This window comes from Pipra filicauda, unplaced genomic scaffold (genome assembly GCF_003945595.2).
Source record: "Pipra filicauda isolate LSUMZ 115617 unplaced genomic scaffold, ASM394559v2 scaffold272_size1030459_pilon, whole genome shotgun sequence".
In the NCBI taxonomy this organism is placed as follows: Eukaryota; Metazoa; Chordata; class Aves; order Passeriformes; family Pipridae; genus Pipra; species Pipra filicauda.
The window spans coordinates 316,496-342,211 of record NW_024104390.1 but is presented as its reverse complement, the minus strand read 5'-3'; the positions used below and the strand labels follow the sequence as shown (position 1 = coordinate 342,211).

The 25,716-nt window shown below is 55.5% G+C and overlaps 2 protein-coding genes across 4 annotated transcripts; both read left to right on the top strand.

The window, feature by feature from the left end:
* The first annotated feature begins 8,501 nt into the window (after window positions 1-8,501).
* On the top strand, window positions 8,502-16,062 carry LOC113992681 (protein DGCR6). Its single transcript, XM_027730232.2, has 5 exons — window positions 8,502-8,652; window positions 8,719-8,879; window positions 9,327-9,427; window positions 13,065-13,205; window positions 15,326-16,062. The coding sequence occupies exons 1-5, from the start codon at window positions 8,531-8,533 to the stop codon at window positions 15,407-15,409; spliced, it is 609 nt and encodes a 202-aa protein (XP_027586033.1). The 5' UTR covers window positions 8,502-8,530; the 3' UTR covers window positions 15,410-16,062.
* Window positions 16,063-19,349: 3,287 nt separating this feature from the next.
* Window positions 19,350-25,048, top strand: SLC7A4 (solute carrier family 7 member 4). 3 transcript variants are annotated; one of them, XM_027730206.2, is made up of 5 exons: window positions 19,350-19,425; window positions 20,644-21,693; window positions 21,814-22,490; window positions 23,184-23,292; window positions 23,382-25,048. In XM_027730206.2, the coding sequence occupies exons 2-5, from the start codon at window positions 20,712-20,714 to the stop codon at window positions 23,573-23,575; spliced, it is 1,962 nt and encodes a 653-aa protein (XP_027586007.1). In that variant the 5' UTR covers window positions 19,350-19,425; window positions 20,644-20,711; the 3' UTR covers window positions 23,576-25,048. The 3 variants fall into 3 exon arrangements, with proteins under 3 accessions (XP_027586007.1, XP_039238429.1, XP_027586008.1); XM_039382495.1 differs by having other exon boundaries at window positions 19,358-19,425; window positions 20,468-21,693; XM_027730207.2 differs by lacking the exon at window positions 19,350-19,425 and having other exon boundaries at window positions 19,485-21,693.
* The last annotated feature ends 668 nt before the right edge of the window (window positions 25,049-25,716 follow it).

Below are 25,716 nucleotides of genomic sequence, written 5' to 3'. Positions count from 1 at the left end.
GGCTGGATATTAGGAAAAGGTTCTTCCCCTAGAGGGTAGTCGGGCACTGAACAGGCTCCCCACAGCAGTGGGCACATCACCAGAGCACATGAAGCATTTGGACAATGCTCTCAGGGGCAGTGTGGGATCGTTGGGGTATCCTGTGCAGGGCCAAGAGTTGGACTGGATGATCTCTGTGTGTCCCTTCCAACTCAGGATATTCTGTGATTCTGTGATTCTATGACCCTAGTCACTGGCTGTTCTTGGAACCCTTCCTCCAGCCCAGCCCAGCCCACTCCACTTCTCCTGGCCCAATGCATGCCAGCTCCATGACCATGTTGATATCCTTTGTCCTGGCCTCTCCAGTTTCTTCGCATCGCTCTTGAACTAGGAGACTCACAACTGGACCCTTGCTTCAGGTGTACGTATGTGCCTGTGCCCTTCCCAGCAGCCCCCACTGTGGGCTTTGCCTTATTCTGAGGAACAACAAGCTGATGTTCAACCTGAGGTCCTCTGCTGCCTCCAGGGTCTTTTCAATAGAGTCTTTCCAGTTCAGATAGGTTAGAATCTTCTTCAGGCAATGTCCTGTGACGCCATGGATCACAAAGGACATGGATGAGGCATTGCCATCACCTCAGCATCATGAAGGACTGATGTCTCCTCATGATGTGACTGTGAATCTCTTTTCCAAGCATCCTGCAGACTTTCCTCCCACTGCCACATGTTGGATATCTCTGACTGACAGCTCCCCATGGCAGACACTGGTGAGGGGGCTTTGTTCAGGGGTCCACAAATCAGCAGAGGCTGAAAACCATCCATTGCCCTGCAGCTGAGAGCTTACCAGGAAGATTATACACGCTAAACACACTTATTGCTCTGAGCTGCTTTGCACCACTCTCTTGGACATGCAGAAAACTTTGACCTCAAGAAAAAACAGCTGAACCCAGTCATGACATGGAGAAATCCAGGTGTTCTGCTCCCCTGAGATGGAGCAGGATCCACCTTCCCTGATAGACAGGTAGGGTGTTTTGTGACAATGTGGTGGCCATGGCTGAGGAGAAGCAGTGGGTGAGGCTGGCGAGAGATGCTGTGATGGAGCCACCAGCCCTCCGCTCCACCAGCACCTCATCCACGGAATCAGAGGAGCGCAGGGACTCTTGTGGCCCCTCCCCTCCTCCACCAACACTGTAACACCGATCTTCCTATTTCCTCCCAATTTCCCAAAGCGAAGAAGGAGCCTTTGGGTTGGACAACAGCACGTTTGTTTTGGCTTGGCCAGCGAGCAGTGATAAAAGCCAGCCCGCTGCCAACAATTCATTTCCTATTTCAGGCCCTACCAAAAATAAACTCAGAAGGGAAACTCCAATGAGAACAAAACACGCAGGAGACAGCTCAGGGCTCCCAAAGCTGTATAGGAAATTTATCCCTCAGTGTTCACTGGGAAGAGGTACAGCAGTGTTAGGGGGAGTTTCGTGCTGGGGGGGGTGGATTATGAGGGGCTTGGGGAACTCCATCAGAGTATAGGGATATAAATATCTATTCAGCTGACACTTCCTGTAGTGGCTCCATGTGGCTACATTACACATGGGGAAATGGCTGTTTCCATCTTTGCCCCCCAAAATGGATGCAGGGGTCCCTGACTGCCTTCCCCAGGACACTCCAGGGACGGCTAGGCTGGGGGCACTGGGATGTCCCCAGGCCACATGGATGAGGTACTTGTGCAGCCACATCCAGCTGGCACAGGGCTCCCCGCTGCCAGGCTGTGCGGATCACGCCACAGACCGGGACCCCAAAGAAGTGCAGCCACTGCAACACCACCATCATTTCCCTTTCATCACTACAGCCATCGGCAACCTCAAGGCCCTGGAGGGCCCCGGTGGCATATGAGTGGCAATAAATAGAAGCCTTTTGCAGGCCATCACCTCCTGCTTGCGTGCCCACCCTCTGCCCACCAGCTCCGCTCCCATGCAGGGAGCATGAAGGAGCCCACAGAGCAACAAGGATGGGCACTGTGCTCCTGTGGGATGCCGGCTCCTGAAGGAAGGAGAAGGCTGTACCCAGTGCTCTGGGGGTTCCCATGAGTGGCTCTGGGACCCTGTGCCACCAGCCCTAGCATATGTATATATACACCCACACACAAAAATATGTGTGTATATATATTACATGCATATTTTTGTGTGTGGGTATATATATATATTTGTATGCCCTCCTATACATTCTAGGAGTAAATTTTTTTTATATTTCTAGATTTATTTTTATATATAGACATAGACATTCTCCTATATACTCCTGGAGTACATAGTACGTATACTTAAAAATATATAAGAATATAAGTATGGTTCTATACCCTTCTATATTTTTATATATATGTTTATATATTTATATTAATTTCTACTTATTTTTATATACATATGTGCATATATACACACACATACACACACATACAAACACTTATGTACTTATCTATTTATCTAGGCTGGAGGAGCTGAAGGTGAGGATGGAGAGGTCAGGCTGTTCCTGCCCCCAGCCTGCAGCATCCAGGTGCCAGCTCCATCCCCACTGACCACATGGCAGTGCCACCCAGGCACCTCCCAACACCATGCCCACAGACCTGGTCTTTGTGATGTTGAATCCAACAAGTGCTGTGTTGGGCACTTCCCTGAGAATTTGCAGTTCATGGGGCTCCAGCAAGGACTTGCTGGGAAACAGGGCAGCAGGATGCCTGGCAGGGATGTTACCTCCTAGCAGCAGCTCCAGGCTCTGCAAGTGGGACCTGGCACCACTCTAAAGTCATTTTGTCCCCACTGATGGGCACTCGGGGCTACGCAAAGCCACAGTTTATGCTTCTCTGCCCTCTGCTGCCATGCATCATATGGGCTTCAAACGGGGGATGGACCTTCAGGTCATTGAGGTCTCCAGGGGACCCTCTGCAGCCTTCAACCCTCCAGCCTGAAGGACAGGGTGCACATGAATGTGCCTTTTGCGGGGCACAGTGCAGTGCACACTGCAGCTGGAGCTCCCCACTCAGCAGGCATCAGGCGCGCAGGCAGCACCTCCCTGGGCTGCCCACCCAGCAACCCCACTTTGGCTCCATTTTAAGACTCTTCCTAACCCCATGGAGTAGTGGAAGCATTTCCATGTGATCTGGAGCACCAATTAATCCCTGGCCGCAATGAGCTGCACAGAGCAAAGGGACTTTAGCACATGGAGACATCACTGGACAGACCCAAGAGCCTGAGCCTTTATTTCAGCTTCTGAAAGCATCATTTGAGAAAAATCCCTATTTTTGCAGGGGAAAGCACAAGGGCACTCTATCAAACTGCTTTGAGCAGGAGAGGAGGAATAATTAGATGGAAGATAAGCAGAGGCTCCGGCACTGCGGGTACCTGATTCACCTCCAGGCCTGTGCTCCCAGCCACACCGCATCCGCTCTTGTTTAGTCTGTGTGGGAGCACAAATCACGGCACAGTGTCATCACTCTGCCCTGGTCTGGATTTCATTAAGAGCTACGTGATCGGCCCTGGCTGCTGGCCACACTCCCCCTGCAGAGCTGCACAGGATGCCAGGGCGGGGGTCGGGGCGTGGGGCTAAATGGGTGCCTCATCTGCAGGAGAGGAGTCGCAGCTGCCTTGTTGGAGTTTGGTCACCCTCAGGGCAAGGGAGTGCAGCCTGCAGCTGTGCCCTGCTCAAGTGGTCCTCAGGACCCACGAGTTGGGGTCTCTGCCCCTGGCCAAAGTCAGGCTGCTGACACAGACGGGCATGGATGGCAACTGGGCAGCCCCAGCCAAGGGATGGAAGGGACTGGCTGCAGGCTGCTGCATCCCTGCATCCCATCACAGCCTTCACATCCCTTGCAGTTCACTGCAACTCTTGCATCCCTTGGATCCCTTACATCCTGTAGCACCCCTTACATCCTGTTGCACTCCCTGTATCCCTTGCAGCCTCCTTGCATGCCTTGCATTCTTTATAGCCTACTGCAGCCTTTGCAGCCCTTGCAGGCCACCACATCCTTTACATCCCTTGCATCCTTTGCAGCCCACTGAATCCCTTATATCCCACTACATCCTTTGCATCCCTTGCAGTCTGCTGTGTCCCTTGCATCCCATACATCCTCTGCACTCTCTCACCCCTTGCAGCCCATGGCCCCTGCACACAACTCCCAGCCAAGCCCACACACTTCTGTCTCTTCACAGCTCATTCTTGGTTACAAAGCCCCATGCACTGACCTGGGAACACCCACACCAGCCATCTGGGAGCCCCTCCAGCATGTCCCAGGGGAGCAGCTCCTGCCCCTTGCTCAGGCTCTCCAGGCAGGGCTGTTGTCCACAGGGTGGTAAAGACCCATCACTCCACCTCAAACAGACCTGACACCCCTCTCTCTGCAGGTAATGAAGACACAGGATGTTTGTGGGATGCTGAGCCACAACCAACAAGAATTTGCCCTGGCTGAGCATCCATGTCCCATCCCAAGGAAGGTTGTGCAGCCAGGGTGTGTGTGTGCAGCACCTCCTCTGAGTTCCCAAGGAGCTCAGCCCAGACAACCAAAGCCTGGACATGTTCTCCAACATGTTGTAACAATGCATGCTCCTCACGGCAGGTCAAGTCGAGCTCTTCCAGCCCAGCAGCCCTTGCTCTCCCGGCTACACCTGCAGCCAAGCCAGGAAGGGAGCACAGAGGCTTTACCCAGCACCACTGAGAGCCAGCAACCACCTCAGTCCAGATCTTATTTTAGTTGCAGCTCAGGGGTGAAATTCCCATTCAGATACTCAGCTCCAGAGGCCAGAGCAGGGGAAACACTTTTACTCCACAGTGTTTAAATTGAAATAAATCCAGTGAGCCCGAAGCTGAGGCTTTGGTGGTCCCAGCCATGTGCTCCCCTCACCTGGGGGATGTGGTTGAGGGCCCACACAAGCTTACAATGGCTTGAAAAAGGAGAGGGGAACTGGGGATGGGTATCAAAGCCTCTGTGGTGGGTGACTACGCACCCATTGCAAAGCGGAGTCAGGGGACTGCTGCTGTAGCCCCTTCCCCAGGGCTGCAGGGGGCTGGTACAGCTCTTGGAGGATCCAAAGGGGAGCTGGAGGAGACCTGGGGAAACCATCCAAACCAAGCCAGCTGAGGAGAGACAGATCCAGCCCTTGGGGATAGGAGTCCCCCAGACCTAGCCCTGTGGGGGGTTGCTGCTCCAGGAACACCCTGGCTCCATCCCTCAGCCAGGGACTGACTGGCTTGGATTTGGGCTGAGGGCACCATGGCTTGGGCTGAACTGCTGTCGAGTCATCAGCTCTGGCACGTGCCATAGAGAGCAGAGCCACTGGTGGCATGCTCATCAGCTCCCAGCCCAGGCATCAGATGATCCTGACTTGTCCCTGGCTCCACAGTAAAGGCAGTAAAGCCATGTTTGGTGCAATCAGCACTGCACTGGCCTCTTTCAGTGACAGCTGGCTGCCCAGTGATACCACTCTCACCAAAGGCTGTGGAGGTGCTCAGGGCTCTGCAGCAGTAATTCAGAGCCGTGGTGACATGGCGGTTCTCCCACAGGGACTCCAAGCTTGGACAGCCATCTCCTGCGGACGGGTGTGCATTCAGGGTTCTCTGGAGGATTATTTCTTGTGGCAGTGTGCCCCAGTGCACTGTGTTCTGTGCACACCTTGCTCCTGTTGCCATCTCTGCTCAACTCAAGATCCAGCAAGGCCCTAAAAATGCTGTTTTCCAGCATTTCTGAGTGTGCAAATGTGCCTGCTGCAGGAAAGGGACATTGAGGCATCCTTTCCCTAAACAAGCAGTGGACAATTTTGCAGATCTCTCCATCCTGGGAGATATCTTCCATGCAGGTGAATATAAGAAGCCTGAACCCAACCCCTTGCTTAGGGCCAAGGCAAGTGGCTCCGGTGGGATACCGAAACCTTTGGCCCTCTGGATGACCCTGCTCATCCCACACCAGGTCACAGGCTGCATCCCATGAAGTGTTCTCATTCCTCTTCTTCTGCCCACCCTCCTCTGCACCAGCAGTGTGAGGAAAGCCCCGTGGCTGGTTTGAGGGCTCAGGAAGCAGCAGCAGGACAGGATCAGCCAAAGATTCCTCTGTGCCAAGGTAAGGACCATCCTGCTCTCCCGCTCAGAGCTCCCATGGCCATGAGTATGTGGCCTCATCCTGCCTGGCAGGGCACAGCACTCCATGCACACTGGCCAGAGGCAGCTGGAGCAGGATGATGTGGTGGAACCATGTGCAGGTCCCACTGGGCTCTTCCCCAGCCCCTCTTACTCCACCCAACACCCCCACCAGCATCCTGGTCCAGCAATGATCCCTGTGCAAACCAGGGCTGGGTACCTCATGGAGAACATGCCAGCTCAGTTCCCCTCCCTAGGACCCCCAAAATCCCAGCCTTTGAATCCCCGACCCTGCAGGATGCAGAGGCAGCACCCGGAGCTGCCAGGCTAATGAGGAGTGCATGGGACTCACATCTGGTAGCGATTGAGGCAGCAGTGCTGGGAAGGGAGGAAGCACAGATTTCCTGCAGCACAAAGGAAGGGAGAGGAATGTCCGCGGCAGAGCAGAGGGCCCGGCGTCCCCCCTCCCTCTGCCTTCACAGGGGTGCACAGACACCAGATTGTGCTCACTCCTTTGCTGGCACAGCTGGAGAGTGTCCCTGAGAATGTGTCCCCCTCTCCCCTGGGCTGAACCCCTCAGCTGCCCGGCTGTCCCCCTTTCTACTTGCAGGGGTGACCCCCATGGCCCCTGCTCACCGTCCTGGCCATGGACCACTGGAGCCTCCACGGCCTCTTCCCTCCAGCCTGGTGCCGCTCAGGGTCTGGGGTCGAGACAACCCTCCCCACAGAGAGACACCTCCAGGCTTGAACCCCCTTGAAGAGCCTTGGGAAGGGAGCAAAGCCTAGCGAGTCCATGAGGGCAGTGACGTCAAGGCAGGGGCTGCTCTATGCTGTGCCGATGGGGATGTGACTGTTGGAGGGGACAAGGCAGGTGGCATTTAGGTCCTCACCAGTGTGGCCAGCTGTGTGATGAGAGGCAGCTGGTCTGCTCCTGTTCCAGGTGAAGTTTGGTCACCATACCTGAGCACTCCTGTCTGCCAAAGGGATTTTGGGTTGTGCTGCTGGAGGAATTCCCTGAGGCAGCAAAACTCTGTGACAGCAGATGACAGAGAGGGATATTTAGCAAAAGCTGCCATCAAATCTTCATGGTGAAGGATAGCAAAGTGTTGGGGATGTTTTCATACTGATCCAGGATATTGCCCCAGCCAAAGCTGGGCAGCACAGCTCATAGTTCTGCATCAAAGGACCCTTTTTTCCCTTCCCCAGCAGCTCAGCAGGCTGCAGCACTTGTCCTCTGGCTCCTTCAGCACAGCACAAACTCATGGTGGTTCCTGAGGGTGGGGTTGGGGTAATTTGCCTGTTCAACATATGAGGAAGTCATTTCATGGGGATGTTGCCCCCAGGCTGGGGGAAGAGCGGGCGGGGCAGCTGATGGGCAGGACAGACCAACACAGCAACTCCTCTGCCCAGAGGCAGAGGGATCTGAAGTCAGCCCACCCAAATCCTCTCCACCACTTGGGATTTGGGGATCCTTGAATGGCAATTTGAGGCAATGACGGGGGAGGTGGGGGGGTAGAAAGAAGGTAATTTCTATTTAAGGATGTTTTTCCATTTGACTGGGGATGCTTCATGTTCTCTCACACATCCATTTCCAGTCCCCTCAAGAGGCAGCACAGCTTCTGTAGGCTTTGAAGTCTTATTAAATCCAATATTTTTTAAGCATTTTTAATCGATTTCAACGGGTCTTTCGTTTTGCTGATTCAAGCCAGAAACTTTTTCCTGTGATTGCTGCCATGAATGCACAGTTCAGCCTGTGCCAGCTCTCATCACCTACACCCCAGCACCCAAAGGGAGAACCACTCTCCAGGACTCTCCTGGAACCACGTTCCAGGACTCGATAACTCCGTGTGTTTTCAGGGATTGGAAGGGATCTGGGCAGCCACGCAGCCTTGACCTTCCCAGGGCACCCACAAACATTGCCCAGCATGGCCCTGGCGATGTGTCCATAGGGAATGTTCCCCAGCTCACAGTCTGGAATGACCTCTGACAGTGAAATCCCACCCGTGCCGGTGATGCCGGCAGTCACCTCATTTTTGGCCGCGGTAAAGTCACCCTGTGCCACCCATTCCAAAGCGGACAAATTCCGTCTGAAACTCTCCTGATAAAGTAATTTAAAACATCTGCAGCTACTTCCAAGCCGAAACAGCGGGACGCTTCGAGATCCCTCCCCGTGCATCACATGGGATGGTCTGTAGAGGAACCGGCTGGAAATCTCCGGCCGGCGGCCAGTACGGGTCGCAGGGCAGGCGGGGGCGGCGGGCCGTTGCTGCCGCCGCGCCGCCGGGAGAAGCCAAGACCGAGGATGTGCTGGGAACGGCGGGCGGGAGGGGGCGGGGCGAGGGGGCGATCGGGGCGGGGATTGGCGGATTCCGAGGGGCGGGGCGATGGCGGCGCGCGGCGGGTCGGGCTCGCGCACGCGCAGAGGGCAGGCGGAGCGGCCATGGCGCGGCCCGGCGGGCTGGAGGCCGAGCAGGAGCAGCCGCAGCACGTCCTGTCCCGGCAGCAGGAGCGGCACCGCCGTCTCCTGGCCGAGCTGCAGGCGCTCGTCAAGGCGCTGCCCAGGTAAGCCCGGCGCGGCGGGGTGGGGGCTGCTCGCGGCGCCCGCGCTGACCCGGTGCGCTCTCGCAGCCCCTGCCAGCAGCGCCTCTCGTATACGACGCTCTCCGAGCTGGCGCTGGCGCTGCTGGACGGGACGGTGTTCGAGATCGTGCAGGGGCTCCTGGAGATCCAACACCTCACCGAGAAGAACCTCTACAGCCAACGGCGGCAGCTGCACAGCGAGCACCGCGGTACCCGGGGGCCGGAGGCGATCCCGGGGGGAGATCCCGGGACACGGGAGGAAGGAGGGCGGCGCTGGGGCGGGAGGACACAGCGGGGCGGTCCTGGGGCACGGGGGTACGCTGGAAGTCAGCTTGGGAGCAGTGGGGGCAGCACTGCAGGGAGGCGGTGGAGACCCTGCAGTGGGAGACGGGCCTGGGGCATTTGTGAGGTGGGGGGTGACACGAGGGGGGGCAGGTTGTGGGGGCACTGGGGGGGGGACACGGGGGTCAGGTTCTGGGAATACTGAGGGGTGGTGGGGGTGACAGCTTGGCGAGGCAGGGTGTGGGTGCCTTGCTGGGGGGAGAGCGACGCCGCAAGGGGGGCATGTTATGGGAAGGGCACTGGGGGAGGTGGGAGTGGCACTGGGGGGGATCTGGCAGCAGCGTGCCCTCTTGAGCCCCCCGTGCCCGTGGCAGGGCTGAAGCAGGAGCTGTTCCACCGACACAAGGAGGCCCAGCAGTGCTGCAGGCCCCACAACCTGCCACTGCTCCGCGCCGCCCAGCAGCGAGAGATGGAGGTGAGGAAGGGCCGTGGGGGAGATGGAGGGGGGGGGCGGATGCAGAGCCGTGTCCCTTCCCGGGGGTCTCACAGCCCTGTTGCTGCAGGAGCACCGCAGCATCTCCAGAGGGTTTGACTGTTCCCACCCTGCAGCCTTGGGAGCTGCCAGCCGTCCTGGCTGGCCTTGCTAGCACAGACCTAGGTTCCCCACCCCATTTTGGAGGTCTCCTCCTCTTGCTCTGCCCTTTGTCCCCCCAGGGCCCAGGCTCTTGCCATCTAGGAGAGCTGCGGTCCAGGTATGATCTGGGAATCATAGTAGTTTGGGAGCCTGCTCCAGAGCTGATGCTCTCCACAGTGCTTTAATGATTCATCGCTGTCTGACAGGCTGAAGCCTGTATAGGAAGCAAGTGATAGAAAACATGGAGTAGGTGCATGAGATCTGCCATGATGTCATAACAAGTCAAAAGCAGAGAATACTCAAAATAAAAAAATCACATTTTTGTTAGTAGCACTGATAAGGAGGAAATACCTCAAGATTCCTAAGTGTAGCAATCGTTTCTGAGAGCATCCCAAGGTATTTGGAAAAGGCACTTGTAGGTCCAGTCCCAAAGGACTTTTTTTTATGTTGGTGATAGCTAGAGGCAAGTAGCCAGTTATGTTAATTGATGGAGAAAAATGGGGGAAGTTATTTTGCTCCATGTTAGGCAGATGAGAATTGTTTAAAGAGAGGCTCTTTCCTGCCTTTGCCCATGATAAGCACCGTGTCAGCACTCGCTGTTGAATCCTTTGGTGCTTCCACATTCCTCCTGTCAAGGTGACTAAAGCCAGGCTGTCCCTGTTATTCTGTCTCTGAGTGACTTAGACTTGCAGCAAGTAATAACCTCTACTGCCTGTTTTAAACATTTTCCAATGTTTTTTCACTCATTAAGTCACCCACATATGTCTCATTTTGCCTTATCTTACATGCTGTGCAACTTCATCCCAGTTCCTTTTACCTTCCCTCGCCTGTCTCCTGTTTTCTTCTTCTAGGTGTTAATAGAGTAACTTCTTCCCTTTTTTTCTCCCAGGTGTTAATACAGTAACTTCTTCCCTTTTTTATGCTCTGACAATTCTGCTGTAGAGCATTTTGGGAACAGATCAGTCATCTCTATTACATCTGATATGTGTCTAACAGGAACACCTCTGTGGTTAAAGGTGTCCAAGACCAGCTCCCATAAGACAGCTTGGGATCGGGCTCCCAGGGAAATTAACACAAGGTGTAGGTTTTAGATGTTTGGCTTCTCAGTAGAACCTGCGGTGTTTAGAAAAGCTTTGCCCATCATACAGGGTCATCAGTCACCAGAGCTGAAGCAAAACTTGTGTTTAAGCCTCAGTTTTCTTGAAGATTTGGCACTTTTCTATAACCCAGAATCAGATGCCAAATCTAAAACAATGTGAGACACTTAAATTTGGGGGTTTTTCAGCCCCAAGGGAAGTCACTCCTCCAGCAGAGTAAGTGGAGGAGAGGATGGTGTGGGCAGCACACTGAGATGGCTGGGAGGAAGGCAGATCTGGGGAACGAGGGATGTGAATCCGTTGTATCTCCTGCAAAGGGTATGAACCCCTGGACTGAAGAAAGTGTCAGGACAGAGCTTGCTTAGGTCCCTCAGCATCCCGTAGCGAAGGAACAGTCACCCCTCTGCTTCTTCTTCTCTTGGGGCTTGAGCTGCTTTGAGTTTCCTCCCGTTTATTCCAATAAGGTCCTGCCCTGAGTGTTTTCTCTGGAGCAGATGGTGTAGGATCATCTTCTGGTGGATCCAAGTCCTGCATCCTCCTTAACAGCAGGTGGTTTTGTGAAACTCTCTCACTGTGACATGCTAATTGCATCCAGGAAAGGTTCCAAGAAGTAGCTCTTGCTCTTCATTAGGTCAGGCCTTTTGCAGAGCCGTGGATACATCCATGCTTCAGACACACCTCAGCTCTTTCCCACACTGTCTGTGGTTGAGATCTCTGTCACTCAAATTCTGGATTTTCCCCGGGAATCGTGGCAGCGTGGATGCATTCAGCTCCCCTCCCAGGTCTGTTAAATCACCAGCCAGTGGTGTAGGAGATCCTGGGGTTTGTGACTTCTCCCTTTCTGTGCAGTGAGAATAATTTTACCTCATGGATATTTCCAGCTGAACACATGCCTCTGTTCTCTGTGTTATATAGGGGCAGCATTGCATGACTGAAATGTTGAAACCTGAGCCATTTATTTCTTGCAGGAGAATCACAGAATGGTTTGGGTTGGAAGGAGCCTTAAAGATTACCTTGTTCTAACCCCCTGCCATGGGCAGGGACACCTTCCACTAGACCAGGTTGCTCCAAACCCTGTCCAACCTGGCCTTGGACACTTTCAGGGATGGGGCAGCCACAGCTTCTCTGGCCAACCTGGGCCAGGGCCTCCCCACCCTCACAGGGATGAGTTTCTTCCCAATATCCCATCTAACCCTTGTCCTGTCACTCCCCCTTGTCCTGTCTCTCCGTCCCTTGTCCAGAGTCCCTCTCCATCTCTCTTGGAGCTCCTTTAGGCACTGGAAGGGGCTCTCAGGTCTCTCTGGAGCCTTCTCTTCTCCAGGTGAACCCCCCAGCTCTCCCAGCCTGGCTCCAGAGCAGAGGGGCTCCAGCCCTCAGAGCATCTCCGTGTCCTCCTCTGGACTTGCTCCAGCAGCTCCACATCCTTCCTATGCTGGGCCCCCAGAGCTGGAGGCAGCTCTGCAGAGGGGGTCTCACCTGAGCAGAACAGAGGGGCAGAATCCCCCCCCTCACCCTCCTGCTCACCCTAGAAGAATGAGACTGCCATTGTATTTTGATGGAATGTGATGATTCCTGTTTTTCTGTGTGGCTTGCAAGGGAATTCTGCTGCTCAGTGCACCTGGTGAGGGTGTATCACCTTGCCTATGCACACACAAAGGTGTTTATTTGAGCTGGGCTCTGCTCATCTCCTGCAGTCCTCCTGCTCTCTGCTTCCGCTCCCGATTTCCGGAGTGCCTTTGGCATCCACGTTTGCTGGGCTCTATTTCTTCTCTCTGCTGAGGTTTGGGCAGATGTTGACAAGGCAGGAGGGGCAGTGTCCTTCTGGTTGGAGCTATTCTGGTAAAGTCCTTGTTTGCTAATGTTCTCAGTCTGTCAAAAATAGAGCCCCAGCATTCAGATCCTTTCATGAATAAATGGGATCTGGGTGAGATTTGCAGCTCCAGCTCCATGTTAATGTCCAGGGAGTCTTTGGGAGGCATTCGAGCTGGCACTCTGATGAGCTTCAGTGGCCTGTGTTACTCCTCCAAGTCTCCCTTTAGCCTCACTTGAGAGGGGCACACAGTTGTTGGACGAGCTCAGCCATAGCTCAGGCAGTGGCTCGTCAGGAAAAGTTATTTGGACACTGATTGGTTCCTTGTGCTCTTTCCTCATCTCCAAACACATGGAGAGCAGACTGCTCCCATGACTTCCCTGCATTTTCTCGACTGGGAGCTTTGCAGGTGAGGTGGTAAGACCTGGGGCTGTGTGGGTTGACCACTGCAGTCACTGGGCTCATTAGGATTCAGGATTGCCCTTGGGTTTCAGTAAAAGTGTTAGAAATGAGAAAAAGCCAGGAGGAAAGCAGATGTTCCACTTTTTCCATTGACCGTTGTGTTTTTCAGGCAATGGAGCAACAGATCCGAGAGGAACAGCGAATGATGGATGAGAAGATAGTCCTAGAGCTGGACCAAAAAGTGACTGACCAGCAGAGCACCCTAGAGAAGGCTGGGGTGTCTGGCTTCTACATCACCACCAATCCCCAGGTTGGTGTTCAGGCAGGACGGGTGAGGTATTTTGACAAGGGCCTGGAGTGACAGGACAAGGGGGAATGGCTTCCCACTGCCAGAGGGCAGGGTTAAATGGGATATTGAGAAGGAATTCTTCCCTGTGAGGGCGGTGAGGCCCTGGCACAGGTTTCCCAGCGAAGCTGTGGCTGCCCCATCCCTGGAAGTGTTCAAGGCCAGGTTGGACGGGGCTTGGAGCAACCTGGTCTAGTGGAAGGTGTCCCTGCCCCTGGCAGGGGGATGGAATGAGATGAGTTTTAAGAACCATTCCATGATTCTGTTTGACAGTACTCTTGGGTTAATATCTTTAATTTAAAAAAAAAGTTCACTGTTAATGTATTGTGGATCTCTGGGTCAGACAGAACGATCTGTCCTTTGCCTCCCAGCTGGTGGGTGATGTGCCCTGGGCAGACCTCTTACCCAGTTTGTAACAAAGGAGCAGAAACCCAGGTAGCATTGGGCAGCATTCCCAACTTCCTGCAGTATTTTTCCCAGTGTGGAGGGAAGAAACACTGTGCCAACAGCCTGCATTCCTGTGACTCTCAAATGGGTCTGAATAACACGAAAATAAGTGATTTACGGTTTTTGTATCCAGTTTAACTGTACAAACTGGCTTCAGGAGTCTGTTTATTAGGCACCTTGTTCCTTCTTGCATGTGACTTGCTGGAGCTGATGATCTCAAACTGTGATTAGAGAATTGTTCCTAGTTTCCCCAGTGCGTTTGCTCTCAAAAGGTCTGAGCAATCACCTGAGTTTGTCCCTGTTGTCTTTATGCCACCACAGGAATGAAAAAACTCAAAACTTCCCAAGTCCTGTTGTAAAGCCACACAAGTTAGCAGGGAACGCAGAGACAGGCTGTTCTTAACTCTGTTTTTTCAGCTGATTAAATGTCAGTTAGATAAAGACCTACTGGTGAGAAAAGACAGCTTAAATGAAGCGAAACAAGCATTTTTCTAACACCCACCCACACGATTCCCAATCGTGGAGCCTTGAATAAGCCTCTCATTTTCCCTGTGCTGCTATTCCCCAGCTGTATAATGCAGGCAGCCCTTTCTCACCCTCCTGCCCTGCCTTTTATTTTGTTTTTGTAAGTAATAACCCTTAGCAGGGTTCCTGTTTGCTGGGTTTGTGTATGTTTGCTTTTAGGATAGCTGCCAAACCCGACCCGGATCTTGGTTTGTGCCTGTGAATGCCACCAAGAAATCCCTGCTGGAATCTGTTCTCCACACGGTTCCCATCAGCTGATGTGTTTCCTTCCAGTCTGTATGAAATGCCTGCTTATGCATTGGATGTATTTTTACAAAAATAGATTTTTATTTTCATAGCATCATGTCTGCAGGGCTGAGTCACAGCCCTGGGCTTACGAATTAGCAGCTCCACTGTGTTGTCTCTGAGATAAACATAACGAAGAAGGAGCAAATGGTAAAGGAACCATAAGCTGATGTTGGTGACTACAGGAGATGGTGTCTCCACTTGATCTCAGTCATGGAAAAGGGAGTTTTTGATGGGGAATGAAATGCCTGCAGGGAATTTGATGCACCAGCACAGCCATGTGTTGCACCTGGCTTGGACCCCACTTAGAGGATACCCAAAGCGATCCCTCGTCTTCCCGCCCTTCTGTGCTGGGAAAGGGTCAGGGAGTTGGAGATGCTGCTGAAGGAGGAGGGGAGGAACTTGGAGAACATCCTCTGGGGCATGTGGCTGTGCGGGTGCAAGGGGATGCTACTGCCCCTACTCAGCCTGCAGAACTGGCCAGCCCTCATGGCCCTTACACATTTATCACAGTCAAGAAGAAAGAGCATTTCTGAGTCCTTAAGGAATCTGAAAGCCCTAGGTTTCCTAAGACAGCCACGGTTTTGCAGCAGGTCTGCTAAAATGTTACTGCTCTATATTCTAGAGAAATGCTTAAACACAATGAAGCCTTTGGTTTCTATTTGCCTGGTTGGTTTTTTTTGTTCCCTTAAAATGTGTAGCTCTTGAGAGGTGAGTATAAGCCAGTCCTTCCTGCTTCCTGTAGCAGGAAGGTAGGGTAGGGTAATGGGTAATGGGTAATGTAGGTAATGGGATCATCTTATAGAAATGTCTCTTTCCCTTTGCAGGAGCTGACTCTACAGATGAATTTGCTGGAGCTGATTCGGAAGTTGCAGCAGAAGGAAGCTGAGGCCGAGAAAGCTTTTTACTGAAGGAGCAAATCTGCTATTCACTTTCCAAAGTTTTTCCTCTGACTTCCCTCTAAAGGACAAACTGTCCATGCATTTGCTTTGTATCATGTCAGGAAGAGGCTGTGGGTATAGAAGAACTTGCTGGGGCACTTAGATTAAAGCTGGGGTGAGCAGAGCCCAGCACAGGGGGATTGGGATCCTCAGGCTGCCTCTCTGGTCATCAGAGCAAGGTGTTCGTTGCATCTGGCTCAGTTAGGAGCTGATGAGCATGTTCACCTGCCATGAACATCCTGCAGTGTAGCTAAGGCCATTACTGAGCCAGGGCTGGACCAGCCGAGGCAGCAAACCCAGACCTGCTGTGTGGCAGTGGCCCTGTGTTTAGATGAATAAAACTTGGGGGAAACAACAATTCCAAGGTTTATCTGCTGGAAGATGCTTCTGTGTGTGATTGAAGGAGAAACAGCCTCTTAGACAGGCAGACCCTTCACAGACCCTCCTCCAGGCAGGTACCAGTATCATCTGTATTAAAGGAGGATTTCAGGCCTCACCCAGTGTTACTGGACTAATGTTAGCAGTGTTCCCACTGACTCAGAGAGCAGAGAAGGCTGGAGAGCTTTTGCTTCGTTCCTTTAAACCAGTTTCCAAATGGAGAGAAATAAAATGCTCTGCCCTGCCTTCTGGGGTTGCAGCTTTCTGAATGCCAGTGGTTATGATTAGGTCTGTCCCATCCCCAGTGAGGAGTATGGGGCTCATGGTGTGCTAGATGGAAGCGGAGAAGGAACCTGGAGTGTTTCTGAGACCTTTCAGAGTGTTGGAAGAACTTGTGGGGGGAGCTGGTGGTGAAGGAGACAAACATGGAAGATCTGAGCTACAAGGACCAATGAGTCTTTTGGAAATTCAGGACTGAGACCCCTTCTCATTTCCATCATGGGTGGGTGTTCCCTGTGGGGATGATGCTACCGTGGTTCAGCAGCTGGAGACAAGACCCACTGCTTGTATGGGGTCTCCACCTCCTGAATGAAAATTCTGAGCTGGAAAGTGGACTGGTGTGGGTCCTGCACCACTGCAGGGTCCCCACAAACCACCTGGAACTGTTGCCACTGGATCCTCAGATGGGAGCCCTGCACTCCACTGCTGAAATGGTGACGGGCAAGGTGGACAACATTCTCCTCTGGAGACATCTTATTCATCCTGTGGGAATACATGGTACTCACTGGTTCTTGACCAAGTGAAGTCAGCATCTGTGTTCAGATTCGTGGCCAGAGCTGTTAGCAAGGAAATTGCTTCCCGGGGTGAGGATGAGGAAAGCAGGGATGAATGATCACAGGAAAGGATGCCCAGATGCTGGGGGTCATGCTGCCTCCTAGAAGTTCCCCCCTTCCTTGACACAAGTGCTCTGGAATCACTGGAGCAGCAGCAGAGCAATGGTGTGGCTGGAGAAGCTTGGATTGGGGCTACTGCTGGTGGGTTCAGCCCCACTGCGCTGCCCTTTGGGGCGAGGACTGGAGCCCACCTTGATCTGGGATTGCTGGTTGCTGCCATCTCTCCAGGGGCAGCCAGTGCTGGGAATCACGGCGGCTGTTCCAGCACTGCCATGACAACAGCAGCTCTCAGGCTTCCTGCTTCCACCATCTGGCTTCGGATGGCTCTGCCAGGCAGCTGATTGGATCCAAGCTGAAATTTTCCATGCCTGTGGTCAGGTTGGGTTTCAGAAGGGCTTTTTGTCGAGGTAGAGAGCTGCAGGGGGTCAGTGGTGGTAACTGTTGGGCAGCGTTATACTAAGGGAGTAAAGCACCTGGGATGGCTCATGATCAGGTCAGCAGGGTTTAAGCAGATGAACACTTGCTCAGTCCCCCGAAGCTGGGCAGTACAACACGGAGAATACAGATATTTTTCTAAGCAAGTGCTGTTTGTGTCAGCAGAGGGTGACACCATCCCACTGCAAAGCTGTGGCACTGCCAGTGACACAGGTAAGACCTGGTGAGAGCTACCCAAAGGGGCTGGAAGTGCTGCCCAGGATTACTGGGCTTCAGCTGTCTCAGCTCCTTGGTTCAGTGACCTGTGCAGCCCCCAAGCTCTTGGCCGGTGCCCCAGGAACCCATGTTTGGGGGCCCCTTTGCTGGGTTCAGCCACCCACAGAGCTGGACTGTAAGTTCCTGCCCAGGGCTCCATGTGTGCCAGAAGTGACGTGGCAAGGGGATGCACCGGAGGATTGAGTTCCCCGTTCAGGTACAAGGTGACTGACAGGAGAGGTGCAGCCCCATGCCAGCCCCGTGTTCACCCAGGAGCTGTAGGAAGGTGAGTGAGGGGTGGCAGGAAAGGACAAGTTCTGTTTTCTGCTTCCTTTTCCTATACTTTGGGCTGACGAGGAGTGCAAGGTCCCCTCCAAGTAAGGAGGTCAGTTCAGTGTGGATAAGAGTGAATGTATTCAGCTAGGAGCCCTCAGTGTTGCACAGTGGGCTCTAAGTTGTCCATGGTGACATTTGAGGTGATGACTGCTGGATCCATGGAAATGTCAGCTTTAGTGCTCAGATGCCATCAGAAAATCAGATGAGACATAAGGAGGGGATCAGAGAAGAAAATGAAAACATTTTGCTGCTGCGAAGCACTCAAATGCAGATCCCTTCACCCCAAGAAGGGCACCCCAAGAACAGGCCCTGCAAAGGCCCTGGTGACACCAGGGTTCTGGAACACCTTCCAGCTGAGCTGGACTTCTTTATCCTTGACAAGGGGCCCAAGAGTGAACAGGGTAAAGATAAAACTATATATCACACACGGAGAGGAACTTCGCTCTCTACAGACAGAGGAGTGGGAGCATTGCAGGACACCTGTAACAGGCAGGTTTGGGTGGGACAGGTGACTGCTTGGGAAACTCCTTGCCGAGAGGGGCTGGAGAGGCAAAAGGTTTGTGTTGGTTCAAGTGGAGGTGAAGCACTTCTGGAAAATAAACACCTTTTGACTTAGAGATGGAGAGAGGTGATTCCCCTTCACTACAGAGCCAGGTGGAAGCACACAAGCTTTTGCTCAGGTTTTGTGCTCTTGCCCAGGCACTGGCTGGGCAGCAGGACTGTGAGCTGGATGGGCCTGTTCAGAAGCTTCCCTTCTACTGCTGCCCCTCCAGCCACTTTCCCCACACCACATTTGCTTCTCCATGACAAACACCTGAGCATGGAGGGGGGGCCTGTCCTCTGGGCAGCATCTCCAGAGCAGAGCGAGTAGAGGCAGAGGAGCAGGGTCTCAGCCCTTTGCTCCATCCAGAACTGTATCCATCAGAGGAGATTTAGGATAACTGCTCCATCATAGAATTCTGGAATGGTTTGGATTGGAAGGGACCTCAAAGTTCATCTCACTCAAGCCTTCCACTGCACCAGGTTGCTCCAAGCCCCAGCCAACCTGGTTCAAACATTTCCAGGGATGGGGCAGCCACAGCTTCTCTGGCCAACCTGGGCCAGGGCTTCACCACTGTCACAGAGAATTGCCTCCTAACATCTAATCTAATCCTGCCCTCTGTCCATTTGAAGTCATTCCCTGTTTTGTCCTGTTCCTCCATCTCTCGTCCCAAATCCCTCTCCAGCTCTCTTGGAGTGCCTTTAGGCACTGGGAGGGTCTCCCCGGAGCCTTCTCTTCTCCAGGTGAACACCCCCAGCTCTTCCAGCCTGCCTCCAGAGCAGAGGGGCTCCAGGCCTCGGAGCATCTCCGTAACCACCCTGTGCCCCGTTTCCGTGTGGCTCCGGCCCCGCACACACCCCCGTGGGAATACCCACCCTGGCGCCTTGGGGACCCCCTGTGTCAGCCCCTTCCTGGGCCTGGGGGTGCAGCCCCGATGCCCCCAACCTGTGCTCCCCGCTGGGGGGAAGACACCCCCGGGAATGGGACCAGAGCCGCCCGTAGAGCTCTCGCGGCCCCGGGCGCTCCCCCGCCCCGCCCGGCCCCCGCCCTTCCGCCGGCCCGGGGAGGCGGAGCCGGGCGGCGGCGGCGGCGGAGCAGGTGGGCCAGGGCCGGAGCGGAGCCGCGCGGGGCCCTGCCCGCGCCCGCAGGTGAGCGGGGCCCGCTGGCACCGGGAGCCGGGCTGGCATCGGGACCGTGGGGAGCGTCCCGTGGGAGCACGGCCGGGATCGGGAGCGGGGCTCGGCGCCGCCCGGGACCGGCATCGCGGCGGGGCTGAGCAGGGGCGAAACTATCGCCTCTCCCCGCCCAGGATGAATCCGGAACCCCCCGCACACCCTCCTTCTCGGGCCAGGGGTCCCCCACCCGTGATCACCCCCCAACTCGAGGATTCCCACCCGTGATCACCCCCCAACCCGAGGATTCCCACCCACGGCCACACCCCGAGCCCCGGGGATGCTCCGTTGCCCAGTGGGTGTGCTGCGCCTGTTGGGGGTGTTGGGGTTGGGGATCCCGGTACTGCCAACCCCTCCAGTCGCGGGGACCCAGGTGTGCAGGGCTGGGGAGTCAGCCAGCATGGATTGTGCCTGTTGTCTTCATGGGCCAGTGCCATTCCGTCATCTCCCATTGGCCTTTCCAGGACCTTTTGGCCTCTGGGACAGCCCCTATGGAGCGGGGCTGCACCAGCCCTCCAAGCAGGACCTGTGGCTTGGGGATGGAGTGGGACACATCTCCTGGCATGCAGGAGAGGGCGGCTGGGAGGGGAGAGCATCCCCAAAGTCACCGACTGGCCTGTGGAGCAGTCAGGAAGCAGCACCTTAAGGTCCCCAGAGCTGCGTCCTCCAACTGTCATGGTGGCAAGCTGCCAGCCTGGCTGATCCCTGATGCTGCTGTTTCCTGGTCTGTCAGGGGACTCACACGTCCTCGCTGAAGCTGCTCTGGACTTCCTGTTGCAGCCCCTGCAGCCTGTCTGGGCTTTCCCTGGGGCGTCAGTGGGATCCTGGGAGGAGGGAGATTCTGCATGCCCCCTTGGTGGGTTCCCAGCACACCAGGGAGAAGATCAGGTAGATATTGGATAAGGTGGAGGAGAAGCAGCAAGGAAACCTTCATCGGGGCCAGAGTAGACTGGTTTGGGCTTTAACTGGGAGATGCTGCCCTGGGAGTGGTGTGATTTCTTTCCCACCTTGCACACAGGCACAGGTCCCTGTCCTGTGCCACCACCCTGGAGGAAGATGTGCTCCATGCTGAGGCCCACACTGGCTGAGGTGTGAGGGACACCTGGAATGTGCCCAGTGGCTCTTCTACCCTGTCCCCAGAACCTGATACCTCCCTGCCAAGGGGATGCTCACCCCTTCCTGCCCCTCTGCCAGGTCTCCAGGCAGGGTCTCGCTGCTGAGGACCTCTCACTCTGCCGAAGGCAGGGCCCACTGCCTCCACGATGGCGAGATGGCTGCCCCGCTCCACCGACCTGACCCGCTTCTGCCAGAAACTCAACCGAGTGAAGACCCTGGAGGATGACATGATGGAGACATCCTTCAACAGATGCCTTTCCACCATCGACTTGACGCTGCTGGGCATTGGGGGCATGGTGGGCTCCGGGCTGTATGTCCTCACAGGCACTGTGGCCAAGGAGATCGCTGGCCCCGCTGTCATTGTCTCTTTCATCATCGCCGGCTTTGCCTCACTCCTGGCTGCTCTCTGCTACGCTGAGTTTGGAGCCCGTGTGCCCAAGACAGGCTCTGCCTACATGTTCACCTACGTGTCCGTGGGTGAGATCTGGGCCTTCCTCATCGGCTGGAATGTGCTGCTGGAGTATATGATCGGGGGGGCCGCGGTGGCCAGGGCCTGGAGTGGCTATCTGGACTCGATCTTCAACCACAAGATCAAGAACTTCACCGAGACCCATGTGGGTGCCTGGGAGGTGCCATTCCTGGCCCACTACCCAGACTTCCTGGCAGCCGCCATCCTGCTGGTAGCCACTGCCTTCATCTCCTTTGGGGCCAAAGTATCCTCCTGGCTCAACCATGTCTTCTCGGCTATCAGCATGGGCGTCATCCTCTTCATCCTCATCATGGGCTTTGTCCTTGCACAGCCCAAGAACTGGAGCACCCAGGAGGGCGGCTTCGCCCCATATGGGCTGTCAGGTATCATGGCTGGCACAGCCACCTGCTTCTATGCCTTTGTGGGCTTCGACGTCATCGCAGCCTCCAGCGAAGAGGCCAGGAACCCACAGAGGGCTGTCCCCAGGGCCATCGCTTTCTCCTTGGGACTGGCCACCGGCGCCTACATCCTGGTGTCAGTTGTGCTGACACTGATGGTGCCCTGGCACTCGCTGGACCCTGACTCTGCCCTGGCTGATGCATTCTACAGGAGGGGCTATGCCTGGGCAGGGTTTCTGGTGGCCGCTGGCTCCATCTGTGGTGAGTACAGGCAGTGGCGGTGGGAGCTGCCTGCCCCGCTCACCATGGGGGCTGGGAACACCCCCCAGCCAGTTTGGGTTTGGGTCTGATGGGGTCTTCCTTCTTCTGCCTGTCCCTCAGCAATGAACACGGTTCTGTTGAGCAACCTCTTCTCCCTGCCACGCATCGTCTATGCCATGGCTGAGGACGGGCTCTTCTTTCAGATCTTCTCCCGAGTGCACCCCCGCACACAGGTGCCCGTTGTTGGCATTGTGGTCTTCGGGCTGCTCATGGCTCTTCTGGCCCTTGTCTTCGACCTGGAGGCCCTGGTGCAGTTCCTGTCCATTGGCACGCTGCTGGCCTACACCTTTGTGGCTGCAAGCATCATCGTCCTGCGCTTCCAGCAGCAGAAGGTGGATGTCCCTGCACCGGCAGCTGGTGGCCGGCCCAACCCCGAGCCCCACGAGGGTCCATCCAGTGGTGAGCTGAAGGAGTACGAGTCCTTCTCCGACAAGCTGCAGCTGGTGGACAGGGACAAGAACAAACAGCAGCGGGAGCCAGGGCAGCTGAAGGCAGCGTTTGAGCCCTACCTGGAGTTCCTCAGCGACTTCTACCCAGGTGAGGTGGTCACAGTGGCCGTGGTGACCCTGATGGTGTCTGCCATCTGCCTCTGCTCCATCTTGGTCTTTGGCCACACCCACCTCCACCTGCCCACCTGGAGCTACTCCCTGCTGCTGGTCCTCTTCAGCCTGGGCTTCCTGCTCAGCCTCCTCCTCATCTGGGCACACGAGCAGCAGCACAGCACCCAGACCTTCCAGGTATGCCTGGGGCCCAGGCAGGGACAATCTCTCTGCAGGGGTCGGGGTGGTTGGAGCAGCTCTCATGGGCCTACAGGGGCCTCAGGTACAGCCTGCACTGTTACTCTCTGTGGTCACTGATCCCCAGGAGAGGACATCGCCAGCAGCTCTGTATCCATCCCATGGGATCACTCCTGCCCACCCTGGCCTCCCTCCTCTGCATCCCCACAACCCCACAAAGTAAGGAGAAGGACTCCTTACTTTGGCTGCCCTTCAGCTATGTGATGGAGCTCCTCTTCAGCCTCCAAACCTGTTCTGTGCCTTCTGTGCCACTGTCTCCTGTTTTCAGCCCATCTGAGCCCTGATGTGGTCAGTGCAGCCATGTGGATGGTAACAGCAGTGGTGACACCACCTCCCTGCCATACCCCTGCCCTGGCTTCTCCAGCAAGGACCACATTGGCTCTGGATCACACCAGGAGTTTGGTTCTTGTGATGATGGCTGTGCCGACCCTGTCAGCCTCAATCCCAGCTCCTGGCTCCCTTGTTCCTTTTGCCTGCCTTTTACCTTAAAAAAAAGTGCCACTTCTAGAAATTCCAGGGTGACAGTCCCTTTGTCTCCCATGTTTGCCAGTGCTGCCTTTTGTCTTTATGATTTTAAGGATGAGAAATGTGGTCCTGCAGGTCTCAGCCCCACTGGCTCCTTTCCTCCCACAGATCCCCCTGGTGCCCCTCTCCCCGGCACTGAGCATCATTCTCAACATCTACCTGATGCTGAAGCTCAGCTACATGACGTGGCTCCGCTTTGCAGTCTGGCTGCTCTTAGGTGAGTAATCCAGCTGCTGGGATGCCAGCCAGGACTGTGCCAGTGGCCAGGCTGTGCTGGAGCCGCTGCTGTTCCTGTCCCTCCTGCAGGCCTGCTCGTCTACTTCAGCTACGGCATGTGGCACAGCAAGGAGAACCTGCGGGAGCTGCGGCCCCAGCGCCTCAGCGCCCGCTACGTGGTGTTCCCCAGCGGCAGCCTGGAGGAGAGGGTGCAGCCGGTCCAGCCCAGCTCCCAGCCCACTGCTGGTCTCCCGGACACCGACACCGATGACTGCAAGAGATGACACCCCAGGGGATGGGGGGACCTGGTGATGGGAGCATCGGAACCCCCTCCCACAGTGAGGCCAGAGACCAAACCCCCTCCTCCTGGTCCCTATGACAGCAGAGCCACCAGGGCTGCCCTGGGCGTGGGGCTCCATCCGGAGAGGATGAGGATGCTCACCCTTACCACACGCTCCCCACAGAACGTGGAGGGGACAGCTCCCTCCCCCCCCCATCCCCTGCACTCAGGAACTGGGTCTCAGCCCAGTGCCTGCCCTACTCACGAGGAGGCGTGTCCTTGCCACCTCTCCCCGAGTGCACCCTGGCACTGTGCAGCACACCTCCTGTCCACTGGCACATCTATGCAGCCAGGGATGCAGAGGTTCCCTGGGGAGTGGGACAGGAAGCCCAGCGCTGCCTATCCTGGCTCTCATCCTGTCTGCAGCTCCGACTGCAGCCCCCTTTCCTCCTGCGGAGCCCTTCTGCCTCCCTCAGAGTCCCTTCAGAAGGAGGCAGGGGCCTCCCCACAAGCATCCCTACCATCCCTGCCATCCTCGCCATCCCCATCCCCAGGGCTGCTCTCCTCAAAGGTTGGGACTGAGGGGGCGGTGGTGGAGGAGGTAGAGAAGGGACATGGCCAGAGTGGGTGGCCCAGAAAAGCCAGTGGAGGCTGGCACGCAGCAACTCAACTGCATCTTCCCAGCTGCTGGAATTGCCCGTTTCGGGGGGAGCTGGGGGCCACGCCCGCTGGAACGTAATGCCATAGCCAGGCTCCTGCTCCAGCCCTGAACGGGCTGTGGGTGCTCAGGATCCCAGATGTGTTGCCTTGTCAATGGAGGTCCCCAGCAGCATCCCTGATCTGCCTGGAGCTGGCTCCCTGCTTTTGCTGTGCCCTAGCAGCACCACCTGCCCCACCACGAGGGGCTCAGCCCCCCATGATGCCCCTCCCAGGCTCTCTGGGGCTTGGGACGAGCTCAGCAGGTGCTTTTCAGTGTTGCTCCCTCCCCAGTGATCATCCCCATGTTCTGGGGTCACTCCAGCTACAAGGGTGTCATGGAGGGTCCCCAGCAACACTGTTGCAGCCAGTCCTGGCTAATTTGCCCATGGCTGGGCTAAAGTAGAAGGGAGGGGGGTTTCAGCATGTTTTGGAAGTCAGTGGAGCTGACCTGCCAGGCCTTGCATCATGGACACCTTGCTCCATTTTCATCCTCTGCATCCTGTGAGGAGCCAGGGACTGTGGGCAGGCTGGTCCATTGCTTCTCACTGACCAGTCCCTGGAGGGGCCTAGAGAGGCTGTGGGGATTCTCAGTAGGATATGCTGGCCCCTGGTGAACCCCTCTGTCTGCCGGCGCTGCTCCATGTCCCGCCTCACCCTTGCGCTGCTGCCACCGGAGCAGCACGGCCCCACTGTGCTGTGGCCCTGTTTGGCACCTCTGTTTCGTGGCTTGTGAGCACTGGCTGACTCGGTCACCCTCATAAACACTGGTTCTGCGATGGCTCTGGCTTGTTGTGCTCTGTGTCCCCAAGACTCCTGGTGGGAAGCTGCTCCCCAGCTGATGCTCAGGAAAGCCCCTTAAAAGCGTGGGGAAAGGCTCCAGCCAGACCCTCAGAAACCAGGACCCCACAGGGCTGGGATAGGCTGGGACTTGAGCGTTACAGTACACAAATACACTGATACTCACCCGGATGGGCCTGACTCCCCTGTGAACAGCAAGGACGATGCTGAGCAGCAGCGGGACAGGGTAACTAAAGCCAAAGGGATGGGACAACTTGTGCAATTAACAGGAATTAACCGATAACCTACAGATACCCCACCACTGCTCTTCTCTAGAGAAGTTTCTTTCCTGAGATAACAAAGTCCTTCTTCATTAAAAAAGCAAGTGTTCAACAGACACCTGGGGAGGCAGAGGCTGAACCCTCCTTAGAAACTCGGGTTTTAATCTCAGCAGTAAGTCCATTGTCAGCTGGATAAAGGCAAGTAGAAAGCACCACAGAGATACAACAGGAGAAGGGAGCCTGGCGTGGGGCTGGGGAAGGGCAGGAAGGTTCTCACAGAGCAGGATGGGCTGAGGGTCACAACACTTTAATCCTTCCCCGGTGGAGGAAAGTCAACGGCAGTCATATTGCCAGGGCTGGGCTCTGCCAGCAGGGTTCTCAGTCAGCC

Bases quoted from the DNA above. Each gene is read 5' to 3' on its own strand.
- LOC113992681 (XM_027730232.2), top strand. From the start codon at position 8,531: ATGGCGCGGCCCGGCGGGCTGGAGGCCGAGCAGGAGCAGCCGCAGCAC. The intron at 8,653-8,718 runs GTAAGCCCGGCG...GCGCTCTCGCAG, and splicing joins CTCGTCAAGGCGCTGCCCAG to CCCCTGCCAGCAGCGCCTCT. The intron at 13,206-15,325 runs GTTGGTGTTCAG...TTCCCTTTGCAG, and splicing joins ACATCACCACCAATCCCCAG to GAGCTGACTCTACAGATGAA.
- SLC7A4 (XM_027730206.2), top strand. From the start codon at position 20,712: ATGGCGAGATGGCTGCCCCGCTCCACCGACCTGACCCGCTTCTGCCAG. The intron at 21,694-21,813 runs GTGAGTACAGGC...CCTGTCCCTCAG, and splicing joins GGCCGCTGGCTCCATCTGTG to CAATGAACACGGTTCTGTTG. The intron at 22,491-23,183 runs GTATGCCTGGGG...TTCCTCCCACAG, and splicing joins ACAGCACCCAGACCTTCCAG to ATCCCCCTGGTGCCCCTCTC.